This window comes from Nyctereutes procyonoides, unplaced genomic scaffold (genome assembly GCF_905146905.1).
Source record: "Nyctereutes procyonoides isolate TBG_1078 unplaced genomic scaffold, NYPRO_anot_genome, whole genome shotgun sequence".
Lineage (NCBI taxonomy): Eukaryota > Metazoa > Chordata > Mammalia > Carnivora > Canidae > Nyctereutes > Nyctereutes procyonoides.
In genome coordinates, this window is record NW_026575049.1 from 25,623,074 (window position 1) to 25,648,375 (window position 25,302).

Consider the following 25,302-nt stretch of genomic DNA (forward strand, 5'->3'; position numbering starts at 1 on the left):
ATAATTCTTGAAGTACCTGAGATAGCCAAGGCCCACTCCTTTTCAAGATAATAAATGGAGTGAAGGAATTTATAAAAGTCACTTATTGAAGCTGCTCACATATTTTACCTGCACAATTACAGACATAAAGAATCAGACTCAAGGATCTGATGATATGGTGATAGTGTCTGATGATGTGATTTTACATTCTCAGCCTAGTGGTATGCGATCCACTAGGCCCAAAGGTGATATGGAACTTTTAACTACACAGATGACTTGAGCCTATTGATTATGGGGTTTCAGTAAGAGGCAGTAGCTTTTGGGTGTGTGTGTGCCTCACCCGGGAGCATACAGTGGAATGGTAATTGACTGATCCAGAGCATTCGGCTGGACTATGATGGCTGGCATTTATGTCAAACAGGGTTGGCATATATGTCAAAGGGAAGCTCAGAAGGCTGAGCTCACAATCTTTGACCCCTATTTTAACCTTTTAGAATTAAGTGTACCTTCCGATATTCATGCTATATTAGATTGCATACTGACCTTTTTTTCCCCAGTCTTAAGTCTCTTTCACTGTCAAGGTTGTAAGACTCTGGAGTAGCTTGCACTTCTGGGAAGGAAAAGATTCATCATCCTGAGTCTCCACTTTTACATTTATTCTTGGTCATTGGCTTTCCTGCTGGTGGGGGTGACAACCCAGGTGCCAAAACAGGGGTGGTGGCAAGCCTGAGTACCAAAACAGGATGTGGATGAAGCACGTTTTCTGATTGTTAGTTTGGATTCTTGCTTGCACCAGAATGTGTGCTCCCTTCCCCATACTCCACCACCCCACCTCTTTCTTTGATTCATATGGACTTAGTTCTGGTTTTCATTGTCATGGCCAGTTCCTGGAACTGTCGTCACAACTCTTTAGTTAATGTCTTTGTTGCAGGCTATTATTGTAGACATTTTGGTATGACAGTTAAAAACGGTAAGACAAAAAATGGAAGTCAAGCCCAGTTAGCTGTCACCATTTGATTCCACATGCATGTTGTTTCCTGCAGGAGGATGGTACAGAAAAAAAGTTAAAACAGTAACAATGCCTCAGGCTAAACAGAGCCTCTAGCAGCTGGCAAAGCACTTTCACTTTATTTAGTGCTAACAGTCGTCAGTGTAGTGGTTTGTGTAATTGCCGTTTTGTAGATGAGGACACTGAGGCTCCGAGGGGTCATGTGACTTGCCCACTGTCACACCACCACTGAAAGAGACAGAGCCAATTCAGTTTCCTCGCTCCAAAGCCCATACTAATTCCTGAAGGTCACAGTCTAATGGTTCTTTTTTTTTTTTTAATTTTTATTTATTTATGATAGTCACAGAGAGAGAGAGAGAGGCAGAGACACAAGCAGAGGGAGAAGCAGGCTCCATGCACCGGGAGCCTGATGTGGGATTCGATCCCGGGTCTCCAGGATCGTGCCCTGGGCCAAAGGCAGGCGCCAAACCGCTGCGCCACTCAGGGATCCCTCTAATGGTTCTTAATGACAGGAATTTTATGACAATAGCCTGCTGTACTCCCCTCCTCCCCCGCCCACCCCGTAGTTTTAGTATTGAAAGTTAAAATAACATCAGATCAGGACCTGTAGTTAGTGAAGTAAGGTGAAAGTTGGTAGTGGGGGTGAGAGTAAACCCTTCATTTTTGAGCCCCCCAGTAAAATTGCTTCCAAGTGGCTGCTCCTGTCTCCTGGCTGTGAGGTTTGAAGGTCAGGGGCATCTTTCCACTTCTGTCATAATAACCTTTAGTTATATCAGAGCCTCTTGATTTCTCTTGTGCCCTTCATACTCCTTAGAAAATTTTATGTTGTCCCTTCGTCCCCAGCTGCCCAGGCAGGTTCCTGGGATTCAGCACAGAGTTACAGGGATTCATAGACACTTTACAGCCATACAGTGTGCTCCAGGTTAAAAGCTCCTGCTCTCCCTGGATACAGAATCCTAAGAGAAATCATCTACCTGAAGGTAGTATAAACCCTTACTCACCAATGACACAGCTGACCCCTGCACTTTCATCACCCAGGTGTGTAAGTGACCCTGACCCTGATTCCGGCAATCCTCTGGGTTCCTCGGGCCACTTTTTCTGCCTTCTGTTGAGTGTTATTACCAGGCTCTAGATACAGACAGTAAGATGTGGAATCCAGCTCAGTTGAACTGAGCACTCACTGGGGTTTGAGGGGAATGGCAAAAAGACCTGATCCTTTGACTTTCAGAAATGCATGCTTTGCAACCCAAAGCAATGATCCTTAAAGGGGCTCAGGAGATTAAGCTCTACTAATTTCTGGGCACCTACATAGCTAGCAGAGTTGAAATTTTGAACTAAGCTGCTGAGAAAAGTTATTAAGTCTTTACTAGGTATACTTTGTAATCACTTAGCCCCTGGTGGTGGAGAATGAGCAAATAAAAATCCTCTCACCTGCAATGACACTTTCCTCTACATTTTGGACTTAGGGAAACCATGAGTTTTGAAATTTAGTGGCACCTGAATCCTCAAAACGGTTAATAAAGAATTAAAGTCTTGAAGCACAGGAATCTGCATCCCAGAGAAGAATCTTGCACTCCACTGATACGCCAATGCAAATGACTCTCCAACTGTGCTAGGAGGAACACTGAACCAAGGGCTGCTGGTATCTTTTCCCTTTTCATTTTCAGTGCTGGTCATTGTTACTGTCTTCTCTCAGGAGTTCTGAGGTAGAAGACAGCCTGTCTGCATGATTCAGGAGATGCTGATAAATTCCTAAAATAGTTGAGGCAGATGCTTATGGAATGGCCGGGTATGGACAGCTTATGAGCCCCTGTCTCCAGTGCTGGGGGCCCCATACCTTGTCATCGGTCCATTTGGCCAAGTTAATGAACTGCCTGGAGCTGCCTGACAGACTTCTGTGCTAGTGCCAAGGGATGTGGCCAAAGGCCCCATTAACTTTGGAAGGAGTTTGGCTATATAGTGACTCCCTTTTCTGCTGTGTTGGCCCCTTCAAGAGAGGGCTGGAGGGAAAAGGAAAGGGAGAATGTGTGTTCTCCTTTACATTTTTTGAGGTTATATCTGAAAGTACCCCCTTCTGTCCCATTTGCCAATATTAGAGAAAAGGACAAGGCAGCAGCTCTCTCCGGAAGAATAGCCGGGAGAAGAAAGCAAAAATGTGAAAGATCAGATTAAAACCTCTGAGGTTTTTGTTTGTTTTTGGTTTTGGTTTTGTAACTGTCACATTTTGGGGGAAAAGAAGAGATTATCTTTTGTGTCCCCCTTCCCTCCTCCTACCTCTGTTATGCTGAAATATACACAAAGAGATCTGAATTTTGGAATCAGAAGAACCAAAGTCTAGTCCCCATTCTGCAGTGGATTAGGATGTGATCTCAGGCAAGTCAGTTCTCCAATATAAATTGTGGAAAATAATCAGCCCCAAGAAGCTTGAGGAAGGTAATTCCAGCACACTGTACTAACATCAGGAACAACAGGGAAGCCATATGCAGCAACTCTATTTGCATTACTCTCGGGAGCCTTTTTGTCAGTTAGCTAGGTTGACAGACACGCTCCTCCTTTTATTTCTTCTCCCCATGTCATTTCCTCTTGTACCACGTGAAAACAGAGTGAAGCCCGAAGTCCTACAAGGCTCCTGTGGTTACCCCTCTCTCTGTATGTCCTGCCACTCCTTGTTCACTCTGCTCTGCCACTCTGGCCTCCTTGACGCCCTCTGTCACTCAGGCAGGTTCCCACCTACAGCCTTTGTTCCTGCTGCTCTCCTTGCCTGGAAGGTTCTTCCACAGATGGCTACAGGGCTCACTCACTTCCTCAGAAGGTCTCTGTTCAGATGGCACACTAGAAAGTCTGTTGACCTTCCAGAGAGTGAAATGCTCCTGCCTCCACCACTCTGTCTTTCAGCTCCGGCTTTTATATTTCTTAATGGTGTATATCCCCTCCTACAGTGTTATATGTTCGTTTGTTCAGTGTGTCATTCTTCCATAGTGTAAGCTGCAGAGAAATGGATATCCCAGCACCAAAATGGAATCTAACATGTGGGCTCTCAGTAAATATTTAGTGGAGAATGAGTAATTAACTGTTAGCACATCTCAACCTCTTAGAGGACATAAAGCTCTGGACTCCACTTCTTCCCCTCTCACTTCTCCACCTATTGCAGTTAGCATGCCCCACTGGCCTGCTGGCACAGCTCCAAGACCAGCAGCTACTTCCTAAATATCAGTAATCCTATGGAAACTGTGCAGGCCTTACTTTGTCTAACCTACCCACTACTGACCTTTTTCTTCTAATACCTACTGTCTTGTTCTTGAGGCTTACTCCCCCACCCCCTTTTTTTAGGATTTTGTTTATTTATTCATGAGGGATAGAGGCAGAGACATAGGTAGAGGGAGAAGCAGGCTCCCTGCAGAGAGCCTGATATGACTCAATCCCAGGACCCTGGGCTCATGACCTGAGCCAAAGGCAGATGCTCACCCACTGAACCACTCAGGTGCCCCGAGGCTTACTCCTGATGTCAGCTTTGCCTCACCCTCTCCTGCCTCTGAGAGCTTCTCAGGTTCCTTTGCTGGGCTCTCTTCATCAAGAGTGATTAATTTAATCACTTAAATTCTGGGATTCTCTGAAGATTTGGCCTGGGAAGTATTCTCTTCTGTCTCTACATAACCTATCACATTATCTTTATTTATTTTTTTAAAGATTTATTTACTTATTTATTTATGACAGACAGAGAGAGAGAGAGAAAGAGGCAGAGACACAGGCAGAGGGAGAAGCAGGCTCCATGCCGGGAGCCCGACGTGGGACTCGATCCCGGGTCTCCAGGATCACGCCCTGGGCCAAAGGCAGGCGCTAAACCGCTGAGCACCAGTAATGTGCTAATCCCCCACATTATCTTTAGATGACATCACACACACACACACACACACACACACAGACACACGTACACACATGTACACACTTGGATATCTCTTAATAGGGTGTCTTATGATCAGCTAGTACTCAGCATGCCTAAAACTGAACACAGTCTCCCACCCTGTCCCAAGCTTACTCCTTCTGTATCCCCAGTCTGAGAGGTTAATGGCACAACCCTTCATCCAATCATTCCACTTTATTCTTCTAAATGGTCTCTTGATCACTACTACATGCTCTTATAAAGATGAAGGTCTTACTATTTTGCCATTCTCAGTGTCATAATTGATTTCAAGCAGGGATCATCCATAGATGGTAAGGCAGTGAGGTAAGTGGTGCTTAGGGAACAGGGTTTTCACATGGCCTCAAAATGTTACCCCACTTATTACATAGTTACAAAGGAGGAAGTGCTGCTTTTAAGATGGAGACATCTCCTGTCACCTTTTATTTTTTTAAAAGATTTTATTTATTTATTCATGAGAGACACAGAGAGAGAGAGGTAGAGACACAGGCAGAGGGAGAAGCAGGCTTCACGCAGGGAGCCCAACGGGGGACTCGATCCTGGGTCCCCAGGATCACACCCTGGGCTGAAGCTGGTGCTAAACCACTGAGCCACCTGGGCTGCCCTCCTGTCACCTTTTAAACTTTTAGCACCATCAGTGGTTGAGCAACATGGTGTTATGTATCTCTTGATATTAAGAGGCACACATCACCAATGTAGTCTCCTTGCTAAAAGTATTTAACCTAAATCTAATCATGAGGAAACAAATTCAGAATATAGGACATTCTTTCTGCAAGACAGATGGCTTAGATACTTAGGTCAGTGTCACAAAAAAACAAAAAAGCCAAGAGGTACTGTTCTAGATTGTGACTTAAGGTACAGCAACCAAATGTGGTGCATGGTTCTCAATTAAATCTTGGATTGAGGGAGAAAATCTAAAAGACTATAAAGGACATTTTGGGAGGTAACTGAGGAAATTCAAATATGACTGTAAATTATATTATTGAATCAAAGTTAATTTTCTTAGGCGTGATAAAGGTATTTTTGTTCTGTAGGAGAATGTCCTTATTCCAGGAAACATGCACTAAAGAATTTGAAGATGAAATGTCTTGATTGATATCTGCAACTTTCAACTGATTCTGTAAATAAAAATCGTGTGTGTGCGCACGTGCATGTATGTGTGAAAGAAAACAAATATGAGTAAAAGATAACTGGTGGATCTAGGTCAGGGTTATAGGACTGTACATTATTTGTTCTTTCAGTGTATCCGTAGGTTTAATAGATTCAGAATTAAAAGGGGATGCAGGGAAGAGGGAGCATGTACGTAGAGACATGGGAGGTGAAGTGATATGTGCCAATTACCAGCTTTGTTTCAGCTCATTTTATTTTTTCATATAAAACATCAAGTTAGAAGTACCCCACTTCCCCTCCATGCAGTCTGTTTATGTCACTCACTTGGTTAATGTGGTGGCTTCACATGGATCTCCGCATATAATTCTTAATAGCACTTGAAAAATACTGTGCCACTTTCTGCTGGCACCCTTGGTTTCTGATGAGAGATTTGCTGTCCTTTTGTTTTCCTTCTGGCTGCTTTCATGTTTTTTCTTTCATTTTCAAAAGTTTAATTGTGATGTATCCTGATATGAATTTCTTTGGGTTTATCTTGTTTGGGATTTGCTTAGCTTTCGAATCTGTAGACTTAGGTCTCTTGTCAAATTTGGGAAGTTTTCAGCCACTTATTTTTTAAGTACTTTTTCAACTCACCTCTTTTCATCTTCATCCAGGACTTAGATGACATGATGTTAGATTTTTTTTTGTGGGTAGGGGTGACCTCGTTATCACTGGGCCAATGTGGAAGTCCTGACTCTTCACCAGCCCTCCCCTGACATCAGCAGGGCAGGGAGGGGTGTCTTACTTCTCCTAGGTGGAGGTGTAAGTCCAGGTTCCCTGTTTGGTCTCCACTTATTCGTTGGGTTGTGGGGGAGGGTATTTATTACTGACTTGAAAGCCCTACATGGCCTTCTTTGACACCTCTGGGCAGGGGTATTGGAGAGCTGTATTATAATAGCTTTGCAAGGATGGGGAGTCTAGCCCCCCCGGGGTTGTGGGGAGCGGGCCACTGTTTGTTGTAGTGTCTGTCTGGAATAGAACGATTATTGTCTAAAAGTTTTCTGTTTGGCTAGGTTGCCCTTTTTCTGGTCCTTTGGCTTGTGAGGGTAGATTTTGTTGGGGATTCTTTTGTCTGCCTGCATTGGCATTTCCAGATTGTTGGCTTCTTCAGCTCCAAGTGTGAAATATATGAGATAAAGAGGAAACTCAGGGAACTCACCACTGTGAGTACTTCAGGTCTCAGGACTCCTAGCCAGTCTGCCTTTTTTCTCTTCATCTTTCAGAAGCTATTTATGTTTGTTTGTTTGGTTGGTTTTTTATTATTATTTTTATTAAGTAAACTCTACCCCCAATGTGGGGCTTGAACTCACAACCCTGAGATCAAGAGTCCTTGATCATGCTCCTTCAACTGAGCCAGCCAGGCACGCCTATTATGTTTGTTTTATATATATAACATCCAGAACTTTTAGTGTACTTCGTGGAGGAATAGAGAACAGTGTATCTGCTTCATCTTCTCAGATGCAGAAGTCCTAGTAGTACATGAAGGGTCTTCATGGGCTGGCCTCTGCCTCCCCTCTAGCCTCATTGCCCCTGCATGACCTCCTCCTTGGACCTACCATATCAAACTACTTATAGCCCCCTGAACTTGTTGTACTCCTTCATACCTTCTTGCTCCTGCTCTTCCTTAGCCTCAGATGACCTCCCCGCTGCTTTTCTTGTCTGTGATGTTTCTGTTTTGTCCATTTGGGTTTTCTTTGTGAAATCTACCTGGATAGTTGATATACTGTTTCCTGGGGCTGAATTTTGCCTCTTCTGTCCTATGTCATACTTTAAATTACCTCTATAAGTGTACCTCCATCTTATATTGTAATTATTTGTCTTTTTCTCTAACCAGACCATGAACGGACTTTGAGGCCTGGGACTCTATTCTGTATATTCTTTTCCTCAGTGACTATCATAATAGTTATTTAAGAATTGTTTATTGGATAGATGGCTGGCTGGCTATATTTCTAATTTCCCACCTGGGTTATTAAGTGTGTTTATCCCCTCCTCCCTCAAACCCCCACCTATGTATCCACTGCGTGTATGCCTGCTGCTTCTGCAGTGGAAAAAGAAACCCAGCAGGCTTGCCTGAAAGCAGCTCTCCTCCGACTGTGGCACCCCATTGACTCCTGTTAGCTGTACTGTGTTCATAGCCTTTGAGTTCCTCTGAGTATAGACTTGGTGGTGAGCTTCTGGCAAAGTATCTTATTGAAGATGGGAACCATCATTTTTATTATGTCCGCACCTAATAAAGCAACATTCTGACCCAGACACTTAATAAATACTCCTAATGATATGAGGAAATGAGTTTTGATGGCTAATTGCTGTCATTCATTCCTTGCTGAGATGCATTTCCAGAAGTATTTTGTGAATCCCGAAAGACTTCCACTTGCCTACATATTTAAGTAAATCTGGGGCTGGTTTGACATCCCAAATTAATGCTATAGGTTAGTTTTTAAGGGTCCTTACAGTTACTCTCTAGTGCTAAATGAAATCATGACCTCTTGATCCCTGTGTTCCTACATTGTTGGCCACAAAGCTCAGACACACTGAGCATAGCATTGAACTCTCCTTTGAAAGCTGATGGCAGTATATATTTTTTAAGAATTAAAACCATTTTTCTCTTTTTAGTTCACAAGGAGCTCATTTAATTAAGGCAGCAAACATGTAAAGGAAGAAAGAAAATGGGTATTGGAGAGAGCGAACAGAATATAAATTGGTGGTTACAGCCAACGGGGGCGACACCCACTCTAGAACTGAAACTGTGATTAAGAACGTCACACCTCTTAGCCACTTCTGTTCATTTGATTTCCGTGAGGAGCTTGGTTATTTTTCCTTTTGGTGTGCTGCACACTTCCCTTTGTGCACACAAAGCAGTCCAAGTGTTCCAGTGGAATCAGCTTCCAGAGGGCGAGAGTAAAGGGTCAAGAGCTGCCCTCCCATCCTAAACATGGATATGCTTACAAACAGCATGCACAGATCTTGGGTGTGCATCGGTATTAGGGGCTTCTCTCTCTCAAAGACTGCCTTCTAGGAGTTCCTAGGGAAATGAAATTTCTGAGTAACATCATGGCTCTTGTGGGAAAGCCATTAAGATAGTAAGGAGCAAAAAAAAAAAAAAAAAAAAAAAAAAAGATAGGAGCAGGGCAATGGAGGTCCAAGATGAATGTAGCCCTCCTCATTGGACACACATTTATGGGTTAGCTTTGAGTCCTTTAGGGTTTTTCCACAGCAGCAGCCTAAACTTTAAAAACTATTTTATGCTTTGTTGCATTTGCTTGTGAAGCCTGAGGTGATTTGGACTACACACTGCATCTCTCTCAACAAGGAAGCCCAGGGCCTACCTTTATCGCTCCTGCATCTCTTTCAATAGGTTCCCCTCCACTGCTATGGCTTACAGCACAGCTGGCTGGCTGTACGTGGGAATGCTGTCTGCATCCCAAGCCCCAGTGCGCCGACGGTTCTGGCTGCCCCAACTCCAGTTTCTCCCCACTGAAGCCCGAGGAGCACCTAACAGGAGGGCCATTGGAAATAGCTATAGAAGTTGCTGAACTTGTGCTTGGAGAGCTTGGTTAGCAGTGGGACAGTAGCACAGCAAGGGGGTTACTCACAGTCTGGGAGAAACCATCCCCTTTGTTAGAAGGTTGAGAGCAGAGAAGAGAGGGGAGACAGAACTTGCCCTAGACTGAAGCCTGCCACTCGATGATAGTGAGCTTTTAGGTTACTGCGGTGTTAGCTTCACCACATATTAAATTAGAAGAAGGGTCCCCATGTGGTGGGTTGGTAAGAGGATTCAGTGCAATTGTAATGTTGTTATAAAATGAAATCGTCTTGGGAATTGGTAATTACTGTCTTAAATTCTTTTCTTGGTCCTCATTTCTGGTTCTCTTGATCAGGCCTTGAGATCTGATGGGTTCCTCCGGTCTCTTATTCCCCTCCTGCTTGTTTCCTAGTGTCGGTGCTAAAGCTGCGCCCCACAGTGAGCCCCGGATTTCAAACCACAGCTTTCTGTGCCTGCGGTCACTTTGAACCCCTCCTCACACGTCTTGTGCTCAGTGCTGTGGTTGAGCTGACCTTTCCAGTTGCCTGCACCCAGCCCTCCGTCCAAGCAGTATATGTAATTGCATCGCCTCCCCATTCACTAGGGACATCCCTCTCTGCTTTTTGAAGAAGTTAAGAAATCAACCCAGAGGAATGGGAAGAAGGTCTGACTTGAGGGTGAGATAGAGTGAGGTTGTAATCTTAACTCTGCCACTTGCTGGCCTTTCCTTTCCTGCCCTCTTGAGCCTGTCCTTATCTGTAAATTGGAGTATTACCTACCACATGGGATCATTAGAAATAATAAATCAGATAATATGTTTAAAATATCTGGAACAGTGCCAGTCACATAAGTAGGCACTCCATAAATATTAATCTCTTCCTTACCAAACAGGAAGTCATCAATGCGACAGTCAGTTCTCTTTCCTCTTCACCCGTTAGTGCTGTATCATCCTTGATAGACTCCCCTTCCATCTAGGAATTTTGTGCTTTGCAAGTTGTTTTTCCAAAAATTGGATTTGTGCATTACCCCTTAGGATAGCCGATAAAGATTGTTGAGGCAGCCAATGAGCCCAGGTTTTAGATAGATCATCTGTGACTGTGGTACCAAAACTAGCAGACATGTGTGGGAATCGAACCCATGATTCAGCTACGCCACTGCATTTGGTGACAACAGCACTTCAAGGTCGTCTGTGTGTGCACCACTTGCTTCAGAGCCTTCCACTTCCATTTGACTCTCACAAGAGTCCTGAGAGGCAGGCAGATTCTCACTCTACAGAAGAAGAAAATGAGACCCAGAAAGCAATCCCCTGTGTCACACTAGTAGTGATCGGTTGAACCCAGGAAAAGACCACAAATGCTTTGATTTTTCTATCCAGGACTTATGTGAAGTTTTGAACCCAGATGAGAACCAAAATTCTGGCCATTCAGGTGAAAGTTTAGAAAGTTTAGAGTTCTACCACAGAACCCTCCACTTTCCTGTCACTAGTGTACACCTTGTGTGTCCATTTCTTACAGAATATTCATTGATTCATTGAATGAATTACGTGCTGGGTACTGTAGGCAGTAGGGATGCTCGGAAACAAAGGAAAGTCATGCCCTGCTGGAGCATGTCCTAATGGTGGGAGGCTGACAGCCAGTTGAAAACCGTCTGCTGGTGGTGAGTGCTAGGCCTAGGAGTGAGGCAGAAAGGAAGCTGGGCGGGGGGTGGGGCAGACACTGTGAGTTTTTGCTTTGATTCTTTGTATTCACTGTCTCATCCGTGTGATAAACTCTCCGAGTGATCCATCACAGCCGTGTATTCCCAGATTCTGGGATATCAGGGCTTTGGGAGACTGGTTCTGGAGTTGAACCAGCTTTACCCAAGAGAGGCGATGCAGGAGCTGTCCACTTACCACTAAATTGCCCGAGACCTCCCCAGCTGAGAGCTGGGCTAGCCTGCACAGTGCCGGGATTGCTCTGGTAGATGGGGAGGAAGGCTGTGCTGGTTCTTCTTAGAGATTATTTGTTAAATCTAGGGCTCCCCCTGCTGTTAGAAGATGGGGTGGGCTCTCAAAGGATCTTTTTAAATGATCCATTTTTATGAAATGTTTGTTTTTAAAATAAGTACTGCTGGGACATTTAGATCTTTCTTCTGGGACTGTTGTTGCTGAGGCCCAGCCCCCAGGAGCGGGATGGGGGGAGGAAGCAAAAAAGCCCAGGCAGGATAGGGTCATATCTGTGCTCTTGCTACTTTTAGCTTCTGCCCTGTGCTCCTACCACAGCCAGCAGCCTAGCAAAAGTTATCTCCACACACAGTTTCACAGCTGTTCTGAAATTCAGGGCAGCAGAAGTGAAACTGACCTTGTCTTGTAAATTTCTCTTATTGCTGTTGTTCCTTACTTGATGGGAGTCAGGCCTTTCCCCCTCTTACCCTCATGGTTTCCCAACTCCTCCTTTGTCTTTATAGACAAGTGTTTGACAAAAAACTGTCTTCATTGTGCCACATTTGAGGAGATTTGGTTCTGGTTTGGTCATCTGCTGAGTGGAGATCTGTGGTCTGTGTAGTGGATTTCAGGGGCGGCAATGAGCCCTTCTGTCAGCTGCTGGTGGTGTGCCCCGGCCAGCCATACGGTCACCATGAAGTTCTTTTAGTCCTCAGAGATGAAATTCAAGGTGGTTTTAGCAGTGCTATATCAGCTCAAGTGAAGAAGGAAATGGCGCCTATGCAGACATATATCTTTAAGTTACATTCCATTCCAGTGGCTTAGTAGGTTAGGCGTCTGCCTTCAGTGATGATCCTGGGGTCCTGGGACTGAGCCCCGCTTTGGGCTCCCACTCCTCCCTGCTCATGCCCTCTCTTGCTCTATCTCTGTCTCTGTCTCTCAAATGAATAAATAAAATCTTTTTTAAAAATTCTATTGTTTGTGCAGTTTATAGAGCCAAGTTTAGACAGTGACTGTTCACATTAGGAAAAAAGTAACCAAAACTATTTTAATGGGATAGCTGAACCATAAAGATACATGCTTACTCAGGTGCCGTGTTCTTCACTTCCACTGATTAATATTGCTAAAATTAACTTGAATAAAAATGCCTTCTCCACTGTAAATTGTAGTTGTACACATGATGCTTCATAAAAGTAATTCTTTTGTGATTTTTTTTTTTTTTTCCCAACAGCTTTGAAAAGTCCAGCTGCATTTCATGAACAGAGAAGGAGCTTGGAGCGGGCCAGGGTAAGGCTTTTCTTCCCTGAGGGCCTTCAGAGCCCAGTGTATTGCTGGTGTATTCCTTCCAGGGTAGTGGAAGGGGCTAGCCCTGGGGCCAACCCACACCACGGTTCCAGAAACAAAGCGCTGCCTTTTTCTGTTCTGTCCCTACCCTAGCCGTCTTGCAGCATGATGTGAAATGTGATCAAAGTTTCTCCTTTACTGCATTTAAGAGTATGTGATGATCAGCAGTCCTCTCCTCTGTTGCTTTGGAGATCGCTGGTATTTTCTCATCTTTGATTCCATTTAACCTTTGGTAGGTGTTAGGACACAGACACCAGCCATGGTGTCAAAGCTTGCTGAGGGCTGGTTTTCCAAGTCCATGGCTGCACTGCCCAGGTTTCTCCAGGATGAGCATTCCGAGGGGCAGGAAGCCTCACCAGTCTCCATGTGCCGTGAGTGGCCAGTGTCCACTTGAGGCTATGGATGCAGAAGCTGGGCCCCCAGTTCGTGCTACAGCACCTGGCCTGCTGCCTCGTCCCCCCTTGGTTTCAGTTCCCTCAGGGGCCTCAGGGGGATATTCTGCCCAGTGTGGGCAGATATGCGGAAGTCTCCAGAACGTGCTTCCCCTCCGCCCCCTTTACTTTTTTCTTTCACATAAAAGACAAGGAAAGGGAACCTCCCCAGTGGAGGACCATATAGGGCGGGGCTCCTTAAGACACACACAGCTCTTTCAGAGACTGAAATATTTACCTCTAAGACTTTCTTACCTCTTATTTTATTTTTAAAAAATTTCTAAGGAAAATTATGATCAATTCTTAGAGTGAGTGGGAAGAATGAGATCATGGACACCAGAACCCAAAGCAGTAACAAAGTACGCTGTTGTAGTTCCTGGGAAGAGTGGGGAAGACAACGGGGCAGGGGTGGTGTTGCCCGGGAGCCCAACCCAGTTGTAAGACTTGGTACTATTACCTGCACTGCTTCTCAAGTAGGCAAGGAGCTAATTGGAGCTAATTAGAACTGTGGTTACTAGTACTTCCATATGCAGAGTGACATTATCTTGTTTATCCTCACCTCAACTTTTGTGAGATAGGTGTTCTTCTCTTCATTTCTTAGATGCAGCCAAGAGAGATTAATTAAGATGTCCAGCTAGTAAGTGGCAAAGCTAGGACACAGACCTTGGTTGTATTTCCTTAAGTAGCACTGCATTCTAGCTTGTCCTTCACCACCGTTCAGAATGGCAGGTGGCTTAGAAAATATGTTTTGCTCTGTTGCCCATGAAGTCTTGTGGTGTCTGACACACCTGTTCTACCATCTTCTACAGCAGCCACGGCAGGACCCTTGCCCTCTGTAGTTGGGGCAGAGTGATAGAGCTGTCTCTTGGAGAGCTCCGTGCTACCCCAGGGCTGGTGCAGAGCTACCCAGTCAGCACCGAGGCAGTTGGCGAGCACCGGGGCTTTCCTTTCCCACATGCGGTGTGCTCTGGTTTTTTCTACTAGAGTTTTCTTCTAGAGTTTTCTACTCTACTCTGGTCTTCCTTGTCCTATCCTGTCCTGTGCTGGTTTTGACCTACCAATGGTCTCAACCTGTTGTTTGAAAAGTTCTGGTGCATGGGTTAAGAGCACAGACTCTGGGGCCACCTGGGCATTTATAAGACAAGAGCCAGGCAGGGGGCTGGCGTTGAAACTGGTAAGTGAGTGGTTTAGTTCACCTAGAGTCTCAGAAATGCAGAAACGAGGGCATTGGACCTGAAGGAACTACAGCTATGACACCATGTATCAGAATTAGTATTCCTCTTGGCAGCCATTCATACTGAATGGAAAATGCTCATGAGATCATACAGTGCTCCAGTTTTTGAACAAGATATAAAATTATATTCACTATGATTACAACTCTGCAAAATTAGACTCTTCTGTGTGGAAGAATGATTAGAAATAAATATCCCAAAATACAGTGAGTAATTAAAATTTTTTATTATTATTTTACTTTGTGATTTTTCTAAGTTTTCTTTGATGAACATGTATTACTTTTATGATAGTACAAGTAATAGACTTTTAAGAAATATATTAGTAGTTCAGCCTCAGAGAGACAAATAATCTTGACTGATGGTCAGGGGGTTGCCCTAGGCAGGTGCATTGGAAGTAGATGCAGCCCCCCAGACCTCCACTAGCCTCAGAACCCTGCAGGCTCCAGGCTGAGATGTCGGGGTGGGGGCTACAAAGATTCCATAACTTGTGTCCTGGATTTGAGATCCTCTTGGTGTGTTTTTTTCTGTAGACAGAGGACTATCTGAAACGGAAGATTCGTTCCCGGCCGGAGAGATCGGAACTGGTCAGGATGCATATTTTGGAAGGTGTGTTATAGTTTGGAAATGGTTCCTCCCCTTGCCCTCACTGTTTCCACTGTGCATCACCCACATTTCTTCTTCCCTCTTTTCTTATCACTCCCATTTCTGTTGACAGTGGGTAAGTCAAGCCTTAGCACAGCAAAACAGCAGCCCTGTGATAGCCACCTTGGTTCTGGGAATTCCCAAAGCAGCACAACCCCATTCTCTTGGGTTGGCTTGTCCTCTTCTCCTCTGGCCATGTGGTGGCCCCAGATCTTGTCATCCCTTGGTATGAAAGTTCTTTTTCCAGAATTTTCTAAAAGTGCAGTTATATTTTCTGTTTTCGTTCACTGTTCATTCCCATATTCATTCAGCATTCACGTGAGCACCTGTGACACACAAGTAAGCTCATCATAGGTGTGCTCCCCCTGACCCCCGCACACCCTTCTGTCCACATTCTACCGAAGGGATGGTTTTGGCTGCTGAAAGCAGTGTGAATCTCTCCACATTTTGTTGTTGTTTTTAGTTTTGAGTCACCTTTGAGCCAGGAAGAGAACTTCCTCAGTCTGAGCCCCGCATCATGTAGACAGAGACACCGAGACCCAGAGCAGGGGCTGAATTGCCTTCATAACCCAGAAAGCTTGAGGGAGGGCAGGGCATACTCCATTGTCTACTACACTTTCCACTCTGTAGCCCCCTGTGTTTGGTGACCTTTGTTCAGCGGGCCCACACTCTGCAGTCAGGGGCTCCTTCTTATGTCCTGTAGAACTTAAGGCTGGGCCACTCTTCTCTGCCTGGGACACTCTCTGCATCCTGATAGCTTCCCTCAGAGGGAAGGAGAGCTGCACTTTAGTTCCCAGGGTAGAGCCAAGTCCATTCCTACATCCTCCTGCACTCCATTCTCTCCCACGGGCAGAGACCTCGGCCGAGCCTTCCCTCCAGGCCAAGCAGCTGAAGCTGAAGAGAGCCAGATTGGCCGATGACCTCAATGAGAAGATTGCACAGAGGCCAGGCCCCATGGAGCTGGTTGAGAAGAACATTCTACCTGTGGAGTCCAGCTTGAAAGAAGCCATCATTGGTGAGGAGGGCCAGGCACCCTGTGTGGCCACAGCAGGCCAAATGCAGAAGGAAGGGTCTCTGGTCTTCTTGCTGCTTAACTTCCTGCTTTGACTTGGGGAACTGAGGTGCAGAGGGTGAGAGCCCGAGAAACAGGTTGTGTTAGCTTGGGACCGTGCCAGTGGCCTCTGGGATCATGCCAGAATAACTGACTATATAACAGAAGGGCCTCTGTCCACTGTCTCCTCTGTACACTCAGAGGCTTGTTCCTCTCTCACAGGGTAGCGAGATGTTGGGATTAGTGTATGTGAACCTATCGAGGTGCCAAGAATTAGAAGTCTCTTCCATACTGTTTATTAGTGAAATCTCTTCTTGGAGCCTGGCACTTTGCACAGATACTTCACTTAACAAATATTGATCGGTCAGAGGTGTGCTAGGTGCTAGGACCATAGCCCTACAAAGCAGAGCAAGCCCCTCGCCCTTATCGAGCTCACACCTCGGAACAGATACAGGCAGGTAAACAGCAGCAAGGCAAAGGCAAAAATTGTGCCAGAGGGAGCACCAGCTGCTCTGGGCACATGGAGGAGGGTCCCCAGCCCAGTCCTGATGGGGGGTGTTGTTGAGAGAGATTATGTTGGGGCTGCAGGAGGAGTAAGAATTAAAGTACTCATGGGGAGATAGGCACTGCAGGCTCCTGGAGGGAGAGAACAGCAGCCTGGGCGTGGAGCTAGAAGAGGGGATGTTGGGACAGGAGGTTGGAGGTGGGGAGAGTCCTGGATGTGCCAGGACCTTGTGTTCCATGGGCAGGTGTTTGGACATGATTCCTTTAGACTTTGGTAATTGGCAGCAAGAGGACGTGTCTTCTTGGCTACAGTGGGCCTAAGACCTGGTTCCGTACAAGGCTGTGCCTTCCTGCCCCTGGAAGATAGCCATTCCATCAGGGGGAGGAGGCTCAACTGCTCCCTCTATTAGAAGGAGTTAGATCTTCTGGGCCGGTCACCAGGGCGAACCACGGACTCAGAGCAGGCCAAGTTGGGCCTGAGGCCTGGGTCCAGGAGACTTTGGCTTTCCAAGGCCTCTGCGCTATGGACAGTGGTTTGACAGCATAAGAGGCAGCCAGCGTGCTCTTAACAGCCCCTTTGCCGTTTGGTGCCAGCAGCCCTTAGTTCACTATTCTGCCCTGGCATTCAGCCCCGCTCAGCTCAGTGTTCTGCGGCCCCATCCTCACCAGGTTCCACAGCAGCCCCTGATTTCAGGCCTATGTTTAGGCCAGGGACAGTTCTGGACTCTCCTGCCAGCCAAAATGCAAGAGTCAGTCTTGTGCTAGGCCCTTTGTGAAGTCCTGCAGCTTACAAAGATGAACAAAATATGACACTGTCCCCCAAGGAATGACTGAAGAATGAGAGAAGACTGACTATGAACAGGCAATTTCTGAGTCTGGCTCCTGATCAGATGCCAGTGCTGTACAGTGAGAAGGACATGTCCTTCTGTACCTTCCCCATTTGACAAAGGTGGTCCCCAAATGTGTCATGCTGTCTGCTTCCCCAAGAACATTCCAGGCAGAGGGGACCACTTGGGCAGTGGCTTGGAGGTGTGGCAGAGCAAAGCTTGTTTGAGGACAGGGAGAAGCCTAGTTTGGTAAGCAGGTAATGACCATTAGTGACCTGGGAGAAAGGAGCACTTGCCAGCAAAAGCCAGATCATGTGGGTTGGGGAACGAGTAGGTGGGAAGGAAGTATTGACAGCAAGTGCAGGCCATTTGTTCAAGAAGTGAGTGGAGAAGAGAGAGGGAGGTAGTGGACTGTGAGAAATGCAGGTCTGTGGCTGAGAGGAAGGAGAGGAGGAGATGGGAGGATGGCATGGGGAGAGACTCAGGCCAACTCTGAGGAGGAGGAAGAGAAGGAGTTGACCCTGGGTGTGGGGAGTAAGGGGAGGGAGACGAGGTGGTCCTGAGCCCTGATAAAGATGGGCCTTACATAGGCTGACTTCCCGCTGACTTCCCCACGGCCACTCAGCACACCACTGCCACCTCTGTGCTCACACACAGCCCCCTCCTCCAGGCCACCCTAAGTTGATCTGTAAGATTCATGTCAAGATCTGTGCTCCAAGAAGTCTTCCCTGAGCGTCTCCTCAGAGTCTGTGTTTCCCTCGAGCAGAGGTGACTGGACCAAAATTAGAGAGCAGGGACCCTGTCTCTCCACAGCCTGCACCTGGCCTGAACCTGGCCGCAATGGGGAGAGAAGTGGACTCTGCAGGGACCCTGGCCCACCCTGGTCTTGGGCTTCTCTAGTGTGGCTAGCCACTTGCTCCGGTTGGACAGCCCTCTCGGGTGGATCCAGAGCTCCTCCATCATGGATTCCACTGTCCTGTGCCAGGTGCCTTGTGACTGCCTTCCATGGCACGTCTTGCTGGGAGGAAGAGATGCTGGGAGAAATCTAGATGTGTCCGTGGCCCGAAGTACCCAGCAGTAATCGAGCTCCATGTCTCGCATGCGCCACATGCATGGCCACTGCCAGAACAGATGAGAGGCAGTGTATGAGCCAGCCCTGCTGGGGGACAGGAGCCAGCCCAGCCATGGGCATTACTGGCCCCATCAGCACTGCTGGCTGGCAGAGGTTCAAGCTCAGGTATGTCCTTCCCTGGCCCCAGGGGAGGAGAGAGAGCCTCAGGTCGTGGCCTTGGAGAGGAAGAGTCTGCTGAGAGGGTTCCTAGTTTGTTCTTGTTCCCTATCCGAGGTCTTCCCAGCACAGCAAATTCCCCCAAGCTCGCCCCACAGCTCACCGCTGTGCTGTGACCCCTGCCTGGGTTCCTCCCGTGAGACCAGCAGACCAGGGCAGAACCTCTTCCCCTAGCAGTGCAGGGCAGGTGGTTGTGATGTGAATTTTTTTGAAATCTCCTACTTGTCTTTGCTTCCCTTTGTGTCCTGGGATTTGCACCCTAGGGCTGTGCCCCTCCTGCTCCTCCCTCCCAGCCTGGCCCCAGCAGCCCTGGGAGCGCAAGTGCTCAGGCCTCCAGGGTCCTGGCCATGTGGCTGGGCAGGCCACTTGGAGCAGGCAGGATGGATTTTCTTTGAGGGGCTGATGCTGCCAGGTCTTGGGTCTCTGGGGGTCGCAGGCCGCTAAAAGGAAAATCACCATACTTCCAGTAATCCTGTTCACCTGTCCGAGCAGGCGCACCTTTTCCAGAGGCCCTGAGCCTGACACTGCCTTCAGAGGGTCAAGGCAGCCCAGGGGAGGAGCCGCATTCTTGGGCTGTTGGTCCCTTTGAGCCTTCATTGCAGGCTCCACAAAGCCTCTGGGGGAAGAGGAGAGTTTTTTGCTACCACAGGATGGACATGAAGTGCCTTTAACAGCAGAGAAACATCCAGATGAGATGGAGGAGGCTGCAGGCTGCAGGGAGGGAGTGGAACTTGAGTCTCAGTATTGGACATGGTGTAGAGTCACAGGCAAGAGGGCGCTCTGACAACGTAGTAGCTGTGCTCTTCCTGCCGTTGTCTTGGGGTCGTGATGATTTTTCCTGGAGCTCTTTTGGAGGTCAGCAGCCGGTCTTTCTCACCTCACTGGGGTGGGGGGGGGGGCAGGCACCTGCTGGCACAGCCCTAGGCTGGGGAGCACAGCACCTCTTCCCATTTGTGGGGGCTTGGAGGCAGAGTCTCACACCGGCTTTGACTTTCAGTGGGCCAGGTGAATTATCCGAAAGTAGCAGACAGCTCTTCCTTCGATGAGGACAGCAGTGATGCCTTATCCCCTGAGCAGCCTGCTAGCCATGAATCCCAGGGCTCCGTGCCATCACCCTTGGAAGCCCGAGTCAGCGAGCCACTACCCAGTGCCACCTCTGTATCCCCTACTCAGGTGAGCCTACCCCTCTGGATGTTTTCCCACTCCCCCAGGGCACCAGACTTGCTGGAGCTATCCAGAGTGGGGTCTCATGGGCCAGGTGGGACTGGGAAGCTGGAGGATTGGAGGTAGGGGTTGCCCTAGCAGCTCCGGAGCTGGCTGCTTGAGTCCCAGTGGTGGGGAGGGTGGAGAGGTCATCCACGGGCCCGTTTCAGCCTCACAGTGAGATCCCTGGGGCTCCCCGGCCTGTCGGCATCCACTTGGAACCAGGCACTTCTCCCGCATTGAGTTCAGTGGCTTGTTTCCTGCCCTTTGTGTCTCTGTATTCCAGTTCCCTCTGCCTGGCACCCGGGGACTGCTCTTATCACCCCCCCTCATCTTTGCCCACCATTTGCCCCCTGATGGTGCCGGGGTTGGAGGAGGTGTCCGCAGCGGCCTCTGGGGAGGGTGGGGCTGCGATGCACCTCCACCTGGTGTGTCTGCACCTCCTGGGGCAGCCAGACAGGGAGGCTGTCCTCACCCCCTCCTTCTCTCTCAGGTTGTGTCTCAACTCCCATTGGGCCCGGATTCTGGAGAAACACTTTTCCTGGCAGAGCAGCCTCCTCTGCCTCCCAGCCTCACCAATGGAACCACAGCCCCCCCGGCCAAGCCCACCCCGACACTCATTAAGGTACAGACCCCAGAGACTGCCCTCCCTCCCCTGCCCTGAGGCCCTCTGAACCCTGCGTGATTTTGTTCTTGTTCTTGGTGGGGGACAGCTACAGGGAGTGGGGTGCATATCTCCTTCCTCTGCTCAGGGACCAGCAGAGGTCACTGAGGTAACGTGGGAGTTCCCCCTGTGCTCTCTGTGGACACTGGCTGTCACGCTCGCAGCTGCCACTTATGGGGCGCCACGGGCCAGGGTCTGGACTGAGTCTTCCTGGCTCTTCTTCCACCATCCCCCCTGAAAGCACAGCCAGCATAGCCCCCGGTCCACCGTCCCCCCCTGAAAGCACACCCAGCACAGCCCCCGGTCCACTGACACTCCTTGAGGCCATGGTAGCCTGTTCCATGAGTGAGGAAACAGAAGTGAAGTGATGGGCCCAAGGTCACACAGGGGCCACCTTGGGTATTTTCTTTTTTTAAGGTTGTAAGTAATCTCTATACCCAACATGGAGCTTGAACTTAAAACTCCAAGACCAAGGCTGAGCCAGCCAGGTGCCCTTGGGCAGGTTTTACTCTCCTCCTGCAGGCCCTGACCTAACCTGTCTGAGGGGCAAGGCTCACCACCTGTGAGATGCCCACTGGGGACTGCCGTGTGCAGACGCTGTGCGGGGCACTGAGGTTAATTAAGTGCAGGGCCCAAGAGCCAGGGCCCTGTCCTCCCTGCCCCACAGAGCTCCTGCCACCAGGGTCTCTGGGACTCAGCTCCCGACTGCCCACTGCCGCCTCTCCTCGCCAGTGCCCCTACACCTGCTGGGCGGATTCCCTTCCTTCCTGCCCCAGCTGCTCCTCTATCTCCTCCTGTTGTCTGACCGTCTGCCCCTGACACAGACCCTGCCCTGACTGGGACCCCATCCTGCTGCTGCTCACAGCCTGGGAGCCCTCCAGGTTCCCCTTCCCTTGCTCTGCCTCTGGCTGCTACCTCCCCGTGGGGCTTCCCTGCCCCCAGGGTTCCCCGTTTGCACCATCTCTGCAAGGCCCTGAGGCCCTGCTGCTGGCAGGAAATTTCAAGTTTTGTGGCTTCCTCATCCCATGGGAGGCAGTGAGCCCCTCCTCCTGGGGTCCCAGTGCCCTTCTATGGTCTGTTCCTGGTTGGCCACAGATCTCAAAGTTTTTCCCAAAAAAATCCTTCCTCAGATCTGCTCCTGGTTAGCACAACTGGTGCTACCTTTTGACAACTACAAATTTGAAAGAATAGTGTAAATATATCCGTGTACCCTTCCTCTTTTCCGGGTAATGCCTCAGCCGTTGTGGGCTGGCTCCCCAGTCCTCCAGTGCACTGAGCTGTGGGTCTGTATGACCCGATCTTTGTAAAGTCGCTGGTGTGGAGGGTGTGAGCTCCATCATCCAGCTGTTTTTACTTTGGCGTGTTCACTCTTTACTGGAGGTCATGGTAACATCTGCATTTGGTTGATTTTCTCTCCAGGCCAGAGACTCCTTTAAGTAAGAGGGGCTGCGTACAGCCCCCCGCAGCCCATGCCCCCCCACCCCCCCCCACCCCCCCACCCCGGCAGCCTGTGGGCAATGTTGAGGCTACTTGTAGAGGAGTGCGGTCCGTCCCCAGCGAGCAGCAGCGGGAGCGTGGAACTGGGCAGGGTGGAGGACGGGGTTTTCTGAGGAGCCCAGCACTGCCCCCTGATGGCGCCCTGTGTATCCTGTGCCCTCAGCAAAGCCAACCCAAGTCTGCCAGTGAGAAGTCGCAGCGCAGCAAGAAAGCCAAGGAGCTGAAGCCAAAGGTGAAGAAGCTCAAGTATCACCAGTACATCCCCCCGGACCAAAAGCAGGACAAGGGGGCACCTCCCATGGACTCCTCCTATGCCAAGATCCTGCAGCAGCAGCAGCTCTTCCTCCAGCTCCAGATCCTCAACCAGCAGCAGCAGCAGCACTATAACTACCAGACCATCCTGCCCGCTCCGCCAAAGTAGGAGCCCGCCTCAGCACCACCCTGTCCGTCCCCCTGCAGGCACCCTGTCCAGCCCATGCCAGGCCTGGTGTGGCTGAAGCCCAGATCTTTAAGGACCCTTTGGTCTGGAACCTCCTGCCCCACCCCCACCACCATCTCTGCCCCGAGGGTGATACTGGCAGGGTGCTCATGTCTACCTTTTCTTTTCAGGCCATCAGGTGAGGCCCCAGGAAGCAGTGGGGCCCCCCCGATACGCAGCCTCTCGGCTCCCAGTAGTGGCTCCAGCTCAAGTGCTCCTGGGCCCAGTGGGCTGGCACGTCAGAACAGCACCTCACTGACTGGCAAGCCAGGAGCCCTGCCTGCCAACCTGGATGACATGAAGGTGGGTGGGTGCCCCTTCCCATTGGAGCACTGGGGCCACTGCCAACCTGACCTCCCATGGGGACTGGCCTAGTGTTTGGATGTAGGGAAAGCAATGAGAGCAAGATGCACGGCCGTGGAAGGCAGAGCAGAGCTCCAGACGCTGGTCTCCTCCAGCAGAGGCCCCTAGAACCTGCTCCAAGGCTGGCCTGGTCCTGCTTATCTGTGACATCTGCGTCATCGTGGTCATTTGGTGAACTCCATGGTCTTGGAGTATGCCAGCCCCTTCATTCAACTTCTCCCTTGAGCCTTTGCTGTGCAGCATGAGAAATAGGGAGTATCACCCCTGCTTAAGGATGAGCAAGTGGAGGGCAGCCCAGGTGGCTCAGCAGTTTAGCGCCACCTTCAGGCCAGGGCGTGATCCTGGAGTCCTGGGATCGAGTCCCATGTCAGGATCCCTGCATGGAGCCTGCTTCTCCCTCTGCCTGTCTCTCTCTCTCTCTCATAAAAAAAAAAAAAAAAAAAAAAAAAAAGGATGAGCAAGCGGGGGTGTTGAGGGCAGAGGGGCGAGACCTGGCTGCTGGTAGAGTCAGAATCCAGACCTGGGGCTGTCCCCTTCACCTCCCCAGCTGCTTCCACTTTGTCAACACCCCACCGAATTTGCTGCATCTGTTGGGGAAAAGAGTGGCCCGTGCTTGGGACACAGACCCTGTTCGTGTCCTGGGGCCTTGGAGGGTGCATCATGTCTGGCGCATGGCCTGTTTCTTCTGCTTCAGTCAGAAGATGGAACAGACCAAATTCTCCCTCTCCCTGGAGAGTTTGTTCTCAGAAGCAGACCGGCCCTTCCTGAGTCATGATCAGACCCCAGCAAGATGCAGCCCTTGTGTGGGTAGCTGAGCACAGGCTTCAGAGTCCATCAGACCTGGATTTAATGTCTAACTCTGCTGCTCACTAGCGGTGATCTTGAAGTTATTTTACTTTTGTGAGCTCAGTTTTCTCATCTGTAAAATCCAGTTGATTCAATTAAGTATTTAAGTAACTGAACACTAGGTACCATGCTGGGGATGGGGACAGCTGAGGGCATGTCATGCCCAGACGGGGTAAGGAGCATTTTAACCACGTCACTTGTGTGGCGAGGATGGGAACAGGGAGGAGGCCGGGCTCAGGCACACACATCTCACCCTCCAGGGCTGTGGGAGGGTCAAGGGCTCGTGGATCTGAAGCACCAGTGGGACCCAGATGGATGAAGCCTAATGTGCAGAGCTCATCCTCCCTACCTCCCCGCCTGCCCTCCTTGCCGCCCTGCCCCCCGCCCTGACTCTTGGCCCCCTTGCAGGTGGCTGAGCTGAAGCAGGAGCTAAAGCTGCGGTCGCTGCCCGTCTCAGGCACCAAGACAGACCTGATCGAGCGTCTGCGTGCATATCAAGAACAAGTCAGCCCTGCCCCAGGAGCCCCCAAGGGCCCTGCTGCCCCCTCCATCCTGCCCAAGGCTGGTGAGGTGGTGGTCGCCTTCCCGGCTGCCCGGCTAAGCACGGGGCCTGCCCTGGTGGCAGCAGGCCTGGCCCCCACCGAGGTGGTGGTAGCCACAGTGACCAGTAACGGGGTGGTAAAATTTGGCAGCACGGGCTCCACGCCCCCCGTGTCTCCCACCCCCTCGGAGCGTTCACTGCTCAGCACGGGCGATGAGAACTCCACGCCCGGGGACACCTTTGGTGAGATGGTGACTTCGCCACTGACCCAGCTCACCCTGCAGGCCTCGCCACTACAGATCCTTGTAAAGGAGGAGGGCCCCCGGGCCGGGTCCTGCTGCCTGAGCCCTGAGGTGCGGGCCGAGCTAGAGGGGCGCGACAAGGACCAGATGCTGCAAGAGAAGGACAAGCAAATCGAAGAGCTGACCCGCATGCTGCGCCAGAAACAGCAGCTTGTGGAATGGCTGAGGTTGCAGCTGGAGCAAGAGAAGCGGGCCCAGCAGCCAGCCCCCGCCCCGGCCCCCGCCCCCCTTGGCACCCCAGTAAAGCAGGAGAACAGCTTCTCCAGCTGCCAGCTAAGCCGTCAGCCCCCGGGTCCTGGGCACCCCTTCAGCCCCAGCCTGGGGGCCCCTACTGCCCACCACGCAGACACTTGTCCCCTGGTGCCCCCGGCCGTGGTGGTGAAGCAGGAGGCTGTGCTGCCGGAGCCTGAGCCAGCCCCCACTCCCCAGCTGCTTCTGGGCCCACAGGGTCCCGGCCTCATCAAGGGAGTCACACCTCCCACCCTCATCACTGACTCCACAGGGACCCACCTTGTCCTCACCGTGACCAATAAGAATTCAGACAGCTCCGGTCTGGCCGGCGGGAGCCCCCAGCAGGTACCTGGGTGTC

At 49.8% G+C, this 25,302-nt stretch overlaps 1 protein-coding gene across 2 annotated transcripts in view; it reads left to right on the forward strand.

Moving 5' to 3' along the window:
• Positions 1-25,302, forward strand: part of MRTFA (myocardin related transcription factor A) — a 98,659-nt gene that overhangs the window by 67,383 nt on the left and 5,974 nt on the right. For both annotated transcript variants that reach the window (XM_055329468.1, XM_055329467.1), the window contains exons 3-10: positions 12,732-12,787; positions 15,038-15,113; positions 16,003-16,164; positions 19,817-19,992; positions 20,516-20,647; positions 22,347-22,600; positions 22,793-22,964; positions 24,279-25,289. In XM_055329468.1, the coding sequence (XP_055185443.1) occupies positions 12,732-12,787; positions 15,038-15,113; positions 16,003-16,164; positions 19,817-19,992; positions 20,516-20,647; positions 22,347-22,600; positions 22,793-22,964; positions 24,279-25,289 (2,039 nt within the window). The remainder of the gene's footprint in view (positions 1-12,731; positions 12,788-15,037; positions 15,114-16,002; positions 16,165-19,816; positions 19,993-20,515; positions 20,648-22,346; positions 22,601-22,792; positions 22,965-24,278; positions 25,290-25,302) is intronic.